The 14,518-nt window shown below is 52.0% G+C and overlaps 1 protein-coding gene across 4 annotated transcripts in view; it reads right to left on the bottom strand.

Moving 5' to 3' along the window:
- The window catches only part of nfrkb (nuclear factor related to kappaB binding protein), a 146,311-nt gene that overhangs the window by 48,304 nt on the left and 83,489 nt on the right, over positions 1 to 14,518 (bottom strand). For all 4 annotated transcript variants that reach the window (XM_038779406.1, XM_038779407.1, XM_038779404.1 and 1 more), the window contains exons 14-15: positions 9,867 to 9,910; positions 4,868 to 4,928 (exon numbers count right to left, since the gene is read on the bottom strand). In XM_038779406.1, coding sequence (XP_038635334.1) covers positions 4,868 to 4,928; positions 9,867 to 9,910 — 105 coding nt within the window. The remainder of the gene's footprint in view (positions 1 to 4,867; positions 4,929 to 9,866; positions 9,911 to 14,518) is intronic.

Here is a 14,518-nt window from a genome sequence, read left to right as displayed (position 1 = left end):
TGGCCTCTTTCTGCATTGTACGTTCTCTGGATTTTCTATGTAAAGGTGCCACATTAGGGTTAACAACAAGTAGGGATAAATGGAGCACTCTCAAGTCGGCGGATTATTTATTGTGCATCCATTCATGCGATGTGGCTGTCACTGGCTGGGCCAGCATTTATTGCCCATTCCTAGTTGCCGTCAAGGAGGTGCCTTTGTGAACCTCTGCAGTCCCTGAGGTGTAGGTGCATTCGCAGTGCAGTTCAGGAGTGAATTCCGGGATTTTGCCCGAGAGACAATGGAGGAACGGTGATATATTTCCAAGTCAGGCTGGTGTGTGGCTTGGAGGGAGACTTGCAGGTGGTGGAGTTCTGGTGCAGCTACAGTCTTTACAGGTGGTAGGGATTGTGGGTTTGGAAGGTGCTGTTGAAAAAGCCTTGGTGAATTGCCTTCAGCCATTTCTTGTACATGGTACACATGGCTGCCACTGTGTCAATGGACACAGTGATCGTTGGAGTTGGTAGATGGGGTGTCACTCAAGCGGGCTGCTTTGTCCTGGATGGTGTTCAAGCTACTTGAATGTTGTTGGACATGCACTCATCCAGGCAAGTGGAGAGTATTCCATCACACTCCTGACTTGTCAGGAGGTGAGTTACTCGCCGCAGGATTCCGAGCCTTTATCCTGCTCTTGCAGCCACAGTATTTATATGGATAGTCCAGTTCAGTTTCTGTTCAATGGTGCCCCCGGGATGTTGATAGTGAGGGATTCAGTGATGGGAATGCCATTCAATGCAATGGGGCGATGGTTAGATTCTCTCTTATTGAAGATGATTATTGTCTGGTACTTGCGTGGTGTGAATGTTACTTACCACTTGTCAGCCCAAGCCTGGATAATGTCCAGGTCTAGCTCCATTTGGACATGAACTGCTTCAGTATTTGAGAAGTCACGAGCAGTGCTGAACATTGTGCAGTCATCAACAAACACCGCAATTTTAACCTTATGAAGAAGAGAATGTCGTTGATGAAGCATCTGAAGATGGTTGGGCCGAGGGCACTAACCTGAGAGACCCCTGCAGTGATGTCCCGGAACGGAGATGATTGAACGGAGATGATTGACCTTCTAAAACTAGTGTTAAGTATGACTCCAATCAGTGGAAAGTTTTCCAGCGACTGCCACTGCCTCCAGTTTTGCTAGGGCTCTTTGATGTCACATTCAGTCATATGCTGTATTGATGTCAAGGGCAGTCACTCTCACTTCAACCCATGAGTTCAACTCTTTTGCCCATGTTTAAACCAAGGCTGTAATGAGGTCAGGAGGTGAGTGGCCATCAATGAGCTGAGTAGATGCCTCTTAAAAGCAATACCACCAACACTTTCCATCTCTTTGCTGATGATTGGCAGTACAATGGGACAGTAATTGGCAGGGTTGGATTTGCCCTGCTTTTTAGACAGGATTTGGAGATAGAACATAGAACAGTACAGCACAGAACAGGCCCTTCGGCCCTCGATGTTGTGCCGAGCAATGATCACCCTACTTAAACCCACATAACCCGTATACCCGTAACCCAACAATCCCCCCATTAACCTTACACTACGGGCAATTTAGCATGGCCAATCCACCTAACCCGCACATCTTTGGACTGTGGGAGGAAACCGGAGCACCCGGAGGAAACCCACGCACACACAGGGAGGATGTGCAGACTCCACACAGACAGTGACCCAGCCGGGAATCGAACCTGGGACCCTGGAGCTGTGAAGCATTGATGCTAACCACCATGCTACCGTGAGGCCCCTTGCTACCGTGAGGCCCCTGGCGTTGCTGGCGTTGGACTGGGGTGAGCACAGTAATAAGTCTTACAAATCCAGTTTAAAGTCCAACAGGTTTGTTTCAAACACTAGCTTTCAGAGCACTGCTCCTTCTTCAGGTGAATCATTCACCTGAGGAAGGAGCAGTGTTCCGAAAGCTAGTGTTTGAAACAAACCTGTTGGGCTTTAAACTGATGTTGTAAGACTTCTTACTGTTTTATAGACAGGGCAATTTTCCAATTGCCGGGTAGATGCCAGTGTTGTAGCTGTACTGGAACAGCTTGGCGAGAGGTGTGGCTGGTTCTCGAGAACAATTCTTCAATACTATTACCAGAATTCTGTCAGCGCCTATGGACTTTGCAGTGTCCAGGAGTGAATCAAATTGGCTGAAGACTGACATCTGCTGGACTGCTGGAAACGTCAGGAGGAGGCTGGGATGCAGCATCTACTCAGCACTTCTGGATGAAGAAGGCTACAAATGCTTCGGCCTCGTCTTTTGCACAGGTGTGCTCGGCTCCCCCATCATTAAGGATGGGGATATCTGTGGAGCCTCCTACTCCTGCTCATGGTTCATGACTGGAGAGTGCTGGAAGGATCAGTGACCAGCCTCAGCTATTTACAATACAGCTATATTGATGACATTGATGTAGAGGTAGAATGTAATGTATCTAAATTTCCTGATGAAAGAAAGACAGATGCGAATACAAGCTGAGGGCACATAGAGACTGCAGAGAGATATAAACAGGTTAAGTGAATGAGCAAATAGAGATGGGGAATAAATGGGACGTTATTCACTTTGTTCCCAAGAATGGAAAAGCAGACCCAGTGCAGTAGATAACGGGGAGCCAATGGATGTGGTATATCTGGATTTCCAGAAAGCCTTCAACAAGGTGCCACACAAAAGGTTGCTGCATAAGATAAAGATGCATGGCATTAAGGGTGAAGTAGTAGCATGGATAGAGGATTGGTTAATTAATAGAAAGCAAAGAGTGGGGATTAATGGGTGTTTCTCTGGTTGGCAATCAGTAGCTAGTGGTGTCCCACAGGGATCCGTGTTGGGCCCATAATAGTTCACAATTTACATAGATAATTTGGAGTTGGGGACCAAGGGCAATGCGTCCAAATTTGCAGATGACACTAAGATGAATGGTAAAGCGAAAAGTGCAGAGGATACTGGAAGTCTGCAGAGGGATTTGGATAGGTTAAGTGAATGGGCTAGGGTCTGGCAGATGGAATACAATGTTGACAAATGTGAGGTTATCCATTTTGGTAGGAATAACAGCAAACGGGATTATTATTTAAACGATAAAATATTAAAGCATGCCGCTGTGCAGAGAGACCTGGGTGTGCTAGTGCATGAGTCACAGAAAGTTGGTTTACAGGTGCAACAGGTGATTAAGGCGGCAAATGGAATTTTGTCCTTCATTGCTAGAGGGATGGAGTTTAAGACTAGGGAGGTTATGTTGCAATTGTATAAGGTGTTAGTGAGGCCACACCTGGAGTATTGTGTTCAGTTTTGGTCTCCTTACTTGAGAAATGATATACTGGCACTGGAGGGTGTGCAGAGGAGATTCACTAGGTTAATCCCAGAGCTGAAGGGATTGGATTATGAGGAGAGGTTGAGTAGACTGGGACTGTACTCGTTGGAATTTAGAAGGATGAGGGGGGATCTTATAGAAACATTTAAAATTATGAAGGGAATAGATAGGATAGATGCAGGCAGGTTGTTTCCACTGACGGGTAAAAGCAGAACTAGGGGACATAGCCTCAAAATAAGGGGAAGTAGATTTAGGACTGAGTTTAGGAGGAACTTCTTCACCCAAAGGGTTGTGAATCTATGGAATTCCTTGCCCAGTGAAGCAGTTGAGGCGCCTTCATTACATGTTTTTAAGGTAAAGATAGATAGTTTTTTGAAGAATAAAGGGATTAAGGGTTATGGTGTTCGGGCCGGAAAGTGGAGCTGAGTCCACAAAAGATCAGCCATGATCTAATTGAATGGCGGAGCAGGCTTGAGGGGCCAGATGGCCTACTCCTGCTCCTAGTTCTTATGTTCTTATGTGATATGTTTGAAAAGGTGTCAAACTTGTAAACACTGATGTTCAGAGGGACTTGGGTGCACTCGCGCAAGGAATACACAAAGTTGGCATACAGGTACAGCAAGCTATAAGAAAGGCAAATGGCATGTTTCCAATGCAAAGGTATTGAGTACAAGAACAAAGAAGTCTCGCTTTAATTGTACAAAGCTCTGCTAAGACCACAACTGTGCAATTTTCCATATTTAAGGAAGCAGACACTTGCATTGGAGGCAGTACAGTGATGATTCATTCGATTGGTCCCTGGAATGAGAGACTTGTCCGATGATGAGTTCTATATTCTCGCAAGTTAGAAGAATGGGGAGTGATCACATTGAATTGTTCAAAATTCTGAGGTTGTTTTCCTAAGCCTGTGCCTCTGTGCCCTTGAAAATCCAGGACACAGAGGCACAGGCTTAGGATAGGGGACCAATTGGAGGTGAGGAGAAAATTATTCACTCAAAGGGTTAAGAATTCCAATAATTCACACGGGATTGCCGCAGGACACCGGGTGCAGGGGATTGCTGTGGGCATTGGGGGGAGGGAGAAGCCATGGGGCACTGGCGGGTGGGTTGCCGTGGGGCACTGGGGGGGGGGGGGGGGGGCTGGGGTGAAGAGACTGCCATGGGGCACTGGGGGGGGGGGGGGGGGGGGGGCTGTCGCAGGGCACTAGGGGGAGGAGGCTGCCGTAGAGCACTGGGGATGGAGGGGGCTGCGGCAGGGCACCGGGGGGGGGGGGGGGGGGGGGATTAGTGCAGGGTGCTGCGGGGGGGGGCTACCGCAAGGCACTGGGGGGGGGAGCGAGCTGCTGCAAGGCACTGTGGGGGTGGGGGGGCGAATAGTGCAGGGTGCTGCAGGGGGGGCTACCGCAAGGCACTGGGGGGATGGGGGGGGAATACCGCAGGGCACTGGGGGGAAGGGCCTGCCCTAGAGCACTGGGATCAAGGTTCGGTCTGGGACACAGAGATTTGGAGAGTATATAAATCTTTCATTTGCCTCCTGAATCTCACCTGCTCTTGGAAAACACGCTTTTCATCTCCAGTGCTGGGTCTCACCACATAGTCTGTTCTCCTACGTTTAAACAAATGTCACCAGTCACCACCAAAAGCTCATTAAAATCAACCCAAATCACCGACGCTGCACCCCGAAACCACTCACTGGACAGTCAGAACTACAGCCTGGTACTGCATCCATTCCCCACCCCACTCAGATTCATTCCCCCAAATCACCCTGCTGACCGGAAGCACGAATTTGACCTTGCCCCTTCTGTATGTTCTGTGATTGAAGACAGCTCTTGCACAGACTTATGATTTAGGAGTAGGCCCCTTGAGCTTGCTCTGCCATTTGATAAGATCATGGCTGATTTGATTGGGGCCTCAACTTCACTGTCCTGTCTGTCCACTATAACCTCTCACTCTCTTTTCTGTCTCCGGGTTGGGATTGGCAATAGATCACCAAATCATGGAATTTACAGTGCAGAAGGAGGCCATTCAGCACATCGAGTCTGTACCGGCCTTTGGAAAGAGCACCCCACTTAAGCCGACACCTCCACCCTATCCCCCTGACCCACTTCATTTAGCATGGCCAATCCACCGAACCTGCAGCGGGCGGAAACAGGTGCACCCGGAGGAAACCCATGCAGCCACGGGAAGAACGTGCAGACTCTGCACAGACAGTAACCCGAGGCCGGAATTGAACCTGGGACACTGGAGCTGTGAGGCAGCAGTGCTAACCGTGCCACCCTGCCACCCCATCATCCCCAAACTAGTGCCCATCATCTTTGATGAAGTGAGCCTGATCAGATAGAAGTGCTCTGATAGAACAAAGAACAAAGAAAATTACAGCACAGGAACAGGCCCTTCGGCCCTCCCAGCCTGCGCCGATCCAGATCCTTTATCTAAACCTGTCCCCTATTTTCCAAGGTCTACTTCCCTCTGTTCCCCGCCCGTTCATATATCTGTCTAGATGCATCTTAAATGATGCTATCGTGCCCGCCTCTACCACCTCCGCTGGTAAAGCGTTCCAGGCACCCACCACCCTCTGCGTAAAAGACTTTCCATGCACATCTCCCTTAAAATTTCCCCCTCTCACCTTGAAATCGTGACCCCTTGTAATTGACATCCCAACTCTTGGAAAAAGCTTGTTGCTATCCACCCTGTCATAATTTTGTAGACCTCAATGAGGTCCCCCCTCAACCTCCGTCTTTCCAACGAAAACAATCTACTCAACCTTTCTTCATAGCTAGCACCCTCCATACCAGGCAACATCCTGGTGAACCTCCTCTGCACCCTCTCTAAAGCATCCACATCCTTCTGGTAATGTGGCGACCAGAACTGCACGCAGTATTCCAAATGTGGCCTAACCAAAGTCCTATACAACTCTAACATGACCTGCCGACTCTTGTACTCAATACCCCGTCCGATGAAGGCTAGCATGCTGTATGCCTTCTTGACCACTCTATCGACCTGTGTTGCCACTTTCAGGGTACAATGGACCTGAACTCCCAGATCTCTCTGTACATCAATTTTCCCCAGGACTCTTCCATTGACCATACAGTTCGCTCTTGAATTAGATCTTCCAAAATGCATCACCTCAAATTTGCCTGGATTGAACTCCATCTGCCATTTCTCTGCCCAACTCTCCAATCTATCTATATTTTGCTGTATTCTGTGACAGTCCTCCTCGCTATCTGCAACTCCAGCAATCTTAGTATCATCTGAAAACTTGCTAATCAGACCACCTATACCTTCCTCCAGATCATTTAAGTATATCACAAACAACAGTGGTCCGAGCACAGATCCCTGTGGAACACCACTAGTCACCCTTCTCCATTTTGAGACACTCCCTTCCACCACTACTCTCTGTCTCCTGTTGCCCAGCCAGTTCTTTATCCATCTAGCTAGTACACACTGAACCCCATACGACTTCACTTTTTCCATCAACCTGCCATGGGAAACTTTATCAAATGTTTTACTGAAGTCCATGTACATGACATCTACAGCCCTTCCCTCATCAATTAACTTTGTCACTGCCTCAAAGAATTCGATTAGGTTTGTAAGACATGACCTTCCCTGCACAAAACCATGCTGCCTATCACTGATAAGTCTATTTTCTTCCAAATGTGAATAGATCCTATCCCTCAGTATCTTCTCCAACAGTTTGCCTACCACTGACGTCAAGCTCATAGGTCTATAATTCCCTGGATTATCCCTGCTACCCTTCTTAAACAAAGGGACAACATTAGCAATTCTCCAGTCCTCCGGGACATCACCCGTGCTCAAGGATGCTGCAAAGATATCTGTTAAGGCCCCAGCTATTTCAACCCTCACTTCCCTCAGTAACCTGGGATAGATCCAATCCAGTCCTGGGGACTTGTCCACCTTAATATCTTTTAGAATACCCAAAAATTCCCCCTTCCGTATGACGACTTGACCTAGAGTATTTAAACATCCATCCCTAGCCTCAACATCCGTCATCTCCCTCTCCTTGGTGAATACCGATGCAAAGTACTCATTAAGAATCTCACCCATTTCCTCTGACTCCACGCATAAATTCCCTCTTTTGTCTTTGAGTGGGCCAATCCTTTCTCTAGTTACCCTCTTGCTCCTTATATACGAATAAAAAGGCTTTGCGATTTTCCTTAACCCTGTTAGCCAAAGATATTTCATGACCCCATTTAGCCCTCTTTATTGCGCGTTTGAGATTCGTCCTACTTTCCTGATATTCCTCCAAAGCTTCATCAGTTTTGAGTTGCCTCAATCTTATGTATGCTTCCTTTTTCACCTTAGCTAGTCTCACAATTCCACCCGTCATCCATGGTTCCCTAATCTTGCCATTTCTATCCCTCATTTTCACAGGGACATGTACTCTAATCAACCTTTCCTTAAAAGACTCCCACATTTCAAATGTGGATTTACCCTTACACAGCTGCTCCCAGTTCACATTCCCTAGCTCCTGCCGAATTTTGTTATACTCGGCATTTCCCCAATTTAGCACTCTTCCTTTAGGACCACTCTCGTCTTTGTCCATGAGTATTCTAAAACTTACGGAATTGTGATCGCTATTCCCAAAGTAATCACCGACTGAAACATCAACCACCTGGCCGGGATCATTCCCCAATACCAGGTCTAGTATGGCCCCTTCCCGAGTTGGACTATTTACATACTGCTCTAAAAAACTCTCCTGAATGCTCCTTACAAACTCTGCTCCATCTACGCCTCCAACAGTACACGAGTCCCATTCAATGTTGGGGAAGTTAAAATCTCCCATCACAACCACCCTATTGCTCCTACATTTTTCTATAATCTGTCTGCATATTTGTACCTCTACTTCATGCTCACTTTTGGGAGGCCTGTAGTAAAGTCCCAAAAATGTTACTGCACCCTTCCTATTTCTTTGCTCTACCCATATTGCCTCAGTGCTCGAATCCTCCATAGTGCCCTCTTTAATCACAACTGTGATATCATCTCTGACTAGTAATGCAACTCCTCTACCCCTTCTACCTCCCTCTCAATCCCTCCTGAAGCATCTATACCCTGGGATATTCAGTTGCCAGTCCTGCCCTTCCCTCAACCAAGTCTCAGTAATACCAATAACATCATATTTCGAGGTACTAATCCAAGCCCTAGGTTCATCTGCCTTACCTGCTACACTTCTCGCATTAAAACAAATGCACCTCAGACCACCTGTCCCTTTGCGTTCATCATCTCTTTCCTGTCTACTCTTCCCCTTAGTCACATTGAGTTTATTATCTAGTACCTTACTGGTTTTAGTTGCTGCCTCTTTACTGACCTCTAACTTCCTAATCTGGTTCCTACCCCTCTGCCGCATTAATTTAAAACCTCCCCAACAGTGTTAGCAAAAGCACCCCCTGGGACATTGGTTCCAGTCCTGCCCAGGTGTAGACCATCCGGTTTGTAATGGTCCCACCGCCCCCAGAACCGGTTCCAGTGTCCCAAAAATCTGAACCCCCTCCCTCCTGCACTATCTCTCAAGCTACGTATTCATTCTGACTATTCTTGAATTTCTACTCTGTCTTTCGTGGCACTGGTAGCAGTCCTGAGATTACTACCTTTGAGGTCCTACTTTTTAAACTTATCTCCTAACTCTCTAAATTCTGATTGTAGGACCTCATCCTGTTTTTTTTACCTATATCGTTGGCACCACGAGAACTGGCTGTTCACCCTCCCCCTTCAGTATGTCCTGCAGCCGATCTGAGACATCCCTGACCCTTGCACCCGGGAGGCAACATACCATTCAGGAGTCTCGTTTTCGATCACAGAAACCGCCTGTCTACTCCCCTTATGATTGAATCCCCTATGACTATAGTCCTGCCAGTCTTTTTCCCGCCCTTCTGTGCAGCAGAGCTAGCCACGGTGCCATGAGCCTGGCTACTACTGCCTTCCCCTGGTGAGTCATCTCCCCCAACAGTATCCAAAACGGTATACCTGTTTTGGAGGGAGATGACCGCAGGGGACAACTGCACTGCCTTCCTGCTCTTTCTCTGCCTTTTGGTCACCCATTCCCTGTCTCCCTCACCAATCCTAATCTGCGGTGTGACCAACTCACTGAACGTGCTATCCACGACCTCCTGATGGTTTGGATCTTTCTGCAGATATTTCAAGCTGTATCTGCCACACATTCACCCAGCTCCTTGGACTGCGTTCAAGGGAACTGTTCCCAATAGTGCACAGCCCAGGAGATAGCCTCACTTTCAAAATATTTTACACTTTATCTCATTATCCAAACTGCATCCTTTAATTGAAGTGAATGTTTCCAGCACAGATCTAAAAGCGACCAGCACTGAATGCACCATTAACCAGCTCCTGTAGCTCAGCAATTGTTAAGGTCAATTACAAATCAGTACCATTCTGAGGACAGATTAGTTTTACATCTCACAGCCCCTCTACTTCCTGCATTCACAGCATTGATTACATCACAACTGACAGCCCAGTTTATCATTTTCAGGATCCCCTCAGGCCTCTGAACCCTGAAGTAAGTGATACTTACACTCTGGGTGTTGGGGGTGTGATATCTGCAAGTTCCTCAGATTCCTGTCGGAGAGAGAAACAATTTGTCACAGCCTTCTTGACCTTAACCCAACGGTAACTCTTCAAGAGCCCAGCGTGGACTGCTTCAGTCAAATAATGACTGTGCCGAACATCACAGAACGGACACAGATTGCAAACTAGAGGGAAGATTATTTATTGGGAATAAAATGAAGTAGGCAGAATTAGGGGGTAAAAAGGAAAACTTGTTTATAAAGCACCTTTTAAAGACCATCGAATGTCTCAAATTGCTTCACAGCCAATGAAGTACTTATGAAACATAGTCACTGTTGTGATGTCGGAAACATGGCAGCCAATTAGTGCACAACAAGATCCCATAAACAGCAATGTGATAATGGTCAATTAAACTGTTTTAAAAATGATAATTCGGGGTGGCACGGTGGCACAGTAGTTAGCACTGCTGCCTCACACCACTAAGAACCCGGGTTCGATCCCAGCCCCGGGTTACTGTGTGTGTGGAGTTTGCACATTCTCCTCGTGTCTGCGTGGGTCTCATCCCCACAATGTGCAGGGTAAGTGAACTGGCCACGCTAAATTTCCCCTTAATTGGAAAATAAATCGGGTATTTAAAATTTCTTTTTAAAAATGTTCATAAGGATTAAAGATTGGTATATTCTGTTTTGAAATAGTGTCAACGTTCACGTGAGGGGACAGACTGGGCCTCAACCTTATCCAAAAGACAGTTCTTCAGATAGTGCAGCACTCCCTCTCAATGCTGAATCCATAGACTCCCTGGGGTGCAGGAGGCCATTCATCCACTGAAACTGCATGGTCCTTCCTTTAGAGCACCATATCTAGGACCATTCACCCACCTTATCCTCATAATCCTGTGCATTGTCAAGGCCATCTACCTAACGCACACATCATTGGACTGGAGAAAACTGGAGCACCCGGTAGAAACCCACGCAGACACGGGAGAATGTACAAGCTCCACACAGTCACCCAAAGCCGGAATTGAAACCGGTTCCTGGTGCTGTGAGGCAACAGTGCTAACCACTGTGCTACCTCTGGAATACTGAACTGGAATTTAAAAAAAATAATTTACAGGATGTGGGCGCTGCATTTATTGTCCATCCCGAAGGGAAGGGTATTTTTAAGAGTCAACCACATCTGGATCTGGAATCACAGTTAGGCCAGACCAGGTAAGGACGGCAGATTTCCTTCACTAAAGGACATTACGTGAACTAGATGAGTTTTTATGACAATGGTTTCATGGTCATCATTAGACATTGAGACAGGTGTAGAACTTGCTCGAGGGACAGACAAGCATGATGGAGGCTGCCCCGAGAGGCAGGCAGCCCCAAGAGCAGGGCGATGGAGGGAGGCTGCCCCGAGAGGCAGGGCGATAGAAAGATGCTGTCTCGAGAGGCAGGGCGATAGAGGGAGGCTGCCTCTAGAGGCAGGGCAATGGAGGGAGGCTGCCTCGGGAGGCAGGGCGATAGAGGGAGGCTGCCTCGAGAGGCAGGGCGATAGAGGGAGGCTGCCTCGAGAGGCAGGGCGATAGAGGGAGGCTGCCTCGAGAGGCAGGGCGATAGAGGGAGGCTGCCTCGAGAGGCAGGGTGATAGAGGGAGGCTGCCCCGAGAGGCAGGGCAATGGAGGGAGGCTGCCCGAGAGGCAGGGCAATGGAGGGAGGCTGCCCGAGAGGCAGGGCGATGGAGGGAGGCTGCCCCGAGAGGCAGGGCGATGGACGGAGGCTGCCCCGAGAGGCAGGACAATGGAGGGAGGCTGCCCGAGAGGCAGGGAGATGGAGGGCAGCTGCCTCTAGAGACAGGGCGATGGAGGGAGGCTGCCCCGAGAGACAGGGCGATGGAGGGAGGCTGCCCCGAGAGACAGGGCGATGGAGGGAGTGAGGCTGCCCAGAGAGGCAGGGCGATGGAGGGAGGCTGCCTCGAGAGGCAGGGCGATGGAAGGAAGCTGCCTGAGAGGCAGGGCGATGGATGGAGGCTGCCCCGAGAGGCAGGGCGATGGAGGGAGTGAAGCTGCCCCGAGAGGCAGGGCGATGGAGGGAGGCTGCCTCGAGAGGCAGGGCGATGGAGGGAGTGAAGCTGCCCCGAGAGGCAGGGCGATGGAGGGAGTGAAGCTGCCCCGAGAGGCAGGGCGATGGAGGGAGTGAAGCTGCCCCGAGAGGCAGGGCGATGGAGGGAGGCTGCCTCGAGAGGCAGGGCGATGGAGGGAGTGAAGCTGCCCCGAGAGGCAGGGCGATGGAGGGAGTGAAGCTGCCCTGAGAGGCAGGGCAATGGAGGGAGTGAAGCTGCCCAGAGAGGCAGGGCGATGGAGGGAGGCTGCCCGAGAGGCAGGGCGATGGAGGGAGGCTGCCCGAGAGGCAGGGCGATGGAGGGAGGCTGCCTCGAGAGGCAGGCGATGGAGGGAGGCTGCCCGAGAGGCAGGGCAATGGAGAGAGGCTGCCCGAGAGGCAGGGCAATGGAGGGAGGCTGCCTTGAGAGGCAGGGCGATGGAGGGAGGCTGCCCCGAGAGACAGGGCGATGGAGGGAGTGAGGTTGCCCAGAGAGGCAGGGCGATGGAGGGAGGCTGCCTCGAGAGGCAGGGCGATGGAAGGAAGCTGCCTGAGAGGCAGGGCGATGGAGTGAGGTTGCCTCGAGAGACAGGGCGATGGAGGGAGGCTGCCTCGAGAGGCAGGGCGATGGAGGGAGGCTGCCCTGAGAGGCAGGGCAATGGAGGGAGGCTGCCCGAGAGGCAGGGCAATGAAGGGAGGCTGCCTCTAGAGACAGGGCGATGGAGGGAGGCTGCCCCGAGAGACAGGGCAATAGAGGGAGTGAGGCTGCCCAGAGAGGCAGGGCGATGGAGGGAGGCTGCCCAGAGAGGCAGGGCAATGGAGGGAGGCTGCCTCAAGAGGCAGGGCGATGGAAGGAGGCTGCCTCGAGAGACAGGGCGATGGAGGGAGGCTGCCCGAGAGGCAGGGCAAGTGTGGAAGGCTGCCCGAGAGGCAGGGCGATGGAGGGAGGCTGCCCGAGAGGCAGGGCGATGGAGGGAGGCTGCCCGAGAGGCAGGGCAATGGAGGGAGGCAGCCCCGAGAGGCAGGGCAATGGAGGGCGGCTGCCTCGAGAGGCAGGGCAATGGAGGGAAGCTGCCCGAGAGGCAGGGCAATGGAGGGAGTGAAGCTGGCCCGAGAGGCAGAGTGATGGAGGGAAGCTGCCTCGAGAGACTGGGCAATGGAGGGAGGAAGCCCCGAGAGGCAGGGCAATGGAGGGAGGCTGCCTCGAGAGGCAGGGCGATGGAGGGGAGCTGCCCGAGAGGCAGGGCGATGGAGGGAGGCTGCCTCTAGAGGCATGGCAATGGAGGGATGCTGCCTCTAGAGGCATGGCAATGGAGGGAGGCTGCCTCGAGAGGCAGGGCAATGGAGGGAAGCTGCCCGAGAGGCAGGGCGAAGGAGGGAGGCTGCCTCGAGAGACAGGGCGATGGAGGGAGGCTGCCCGAGAGGCAGGGCGATGGAGGGAGGCTGCCCGAGAGGCAGGGCAATGGAGTGAAGCTGCCTCTAGAGGCAGGGCGATGGAGGGAGGCTGCCTCGAGAGACAGGGCGATGAAAGGAGTGAAGCTGCCCCGAGAGGCAGGGCGATGGAGGGAGGCTGCCTCGAGAGACAGGGCGATGAAAGGAGTGAAGCTGCCCCGAGAGGCGGGGCGATGGAGGGAGGCTGCCCGAGAGGCAGGGCGATGGAGGGAGGCTGCCCGGGAGGCAGGCGATGGAGGGAGGCTGCCCCGAGAGACAGGGCGATGGAGGGAGGCTGCCTCTTGAGGCAGGGCGATGGAGGGAGGCAGCCCCGAGAGACAGGGCGATGGAGGGAGGCTGCCTCGAGAGGCAGGGCGATGGAGTGAGTGAAGCTGCCCCGAGAGGCAGGGCGATGGAGGGAGTGAGGCTGCCCCGAGAGGCAGGGTGATGGAGGGAGTGAGGCTGCCTCAAGAGGCAGGGCGATGGGGGGAGTGAAGCTGCCCCGAGAGGCAGGGCAATGGAGGGAGGCTGCCCAGAGAGGCAGGGCGATGGAGGGAGGCAGCCCCGAGAGGCAGGGCGATGGAGGGAGGCTGCCTCGAGAGGCAGGCGATGGAGGGAGGCTGCCCGAGAGGCAGGGCAATGGAGGGAGGCTGCCTTGAGAGGCAGGGCGATGGAGGGAAGCTGCCTCGAGAGACAGGGCGATGGAGGGCGTGAGGCTGCCCAGAGAGGCAAGGCGATGGCGTGAGGCTGCCCAGAGAGGCAGGGCGATGGAGGGAGGCTGCCCCGAGAGGCAGGGCGATGGAAGGAAGCTGCCCGAGAGGCAGGGCGATGGAGGGAGGCTGCCTCGAGAGGCAGGGCGATGGAGGGAGTGAAGCTGCCCCGAGAGGCAGGGCGATGGAGGGAGTGAAGCTGCCCCGAGAGGCAGGGCAATGGAGGGAGTGAAGCTGCCCCGAGAGGCAGGGCAATGGAGGGAGCGAGGCTGCCCGAGAGGCAGGACGATGGAGGGAGGCTGCCTCGAGAGGCAGGGCGATGGAGGGAGGCTGCCTCGAGAGACAGGGCGATGGAGGGAGGCTGCCCCGAGAGGCAGGGCGATGGAGGGAGGCTGCCCGAGAGGCAGGGCGATGGAGGGACGCTGACCGAGAGAATG

This window comes from Scyliorhinus canicula, chromosome 19, assembly GCF_902713615.1.
Source record: "Scyliorhinus canicula chromosome 19, sScyCan1.1, whole genome shotgun sequence".
Classification (NCBI taxonomy): Eukaryota; Metazoa; Chordata; class Chondrichthyes; order Carcharhiniformes; family Scyliorhinidae; genus Scyliorhinus; species Scyliorhinus canicula.
This window is presented reverse-complemented; position numbering and strand designations above follow the sequence as displayed.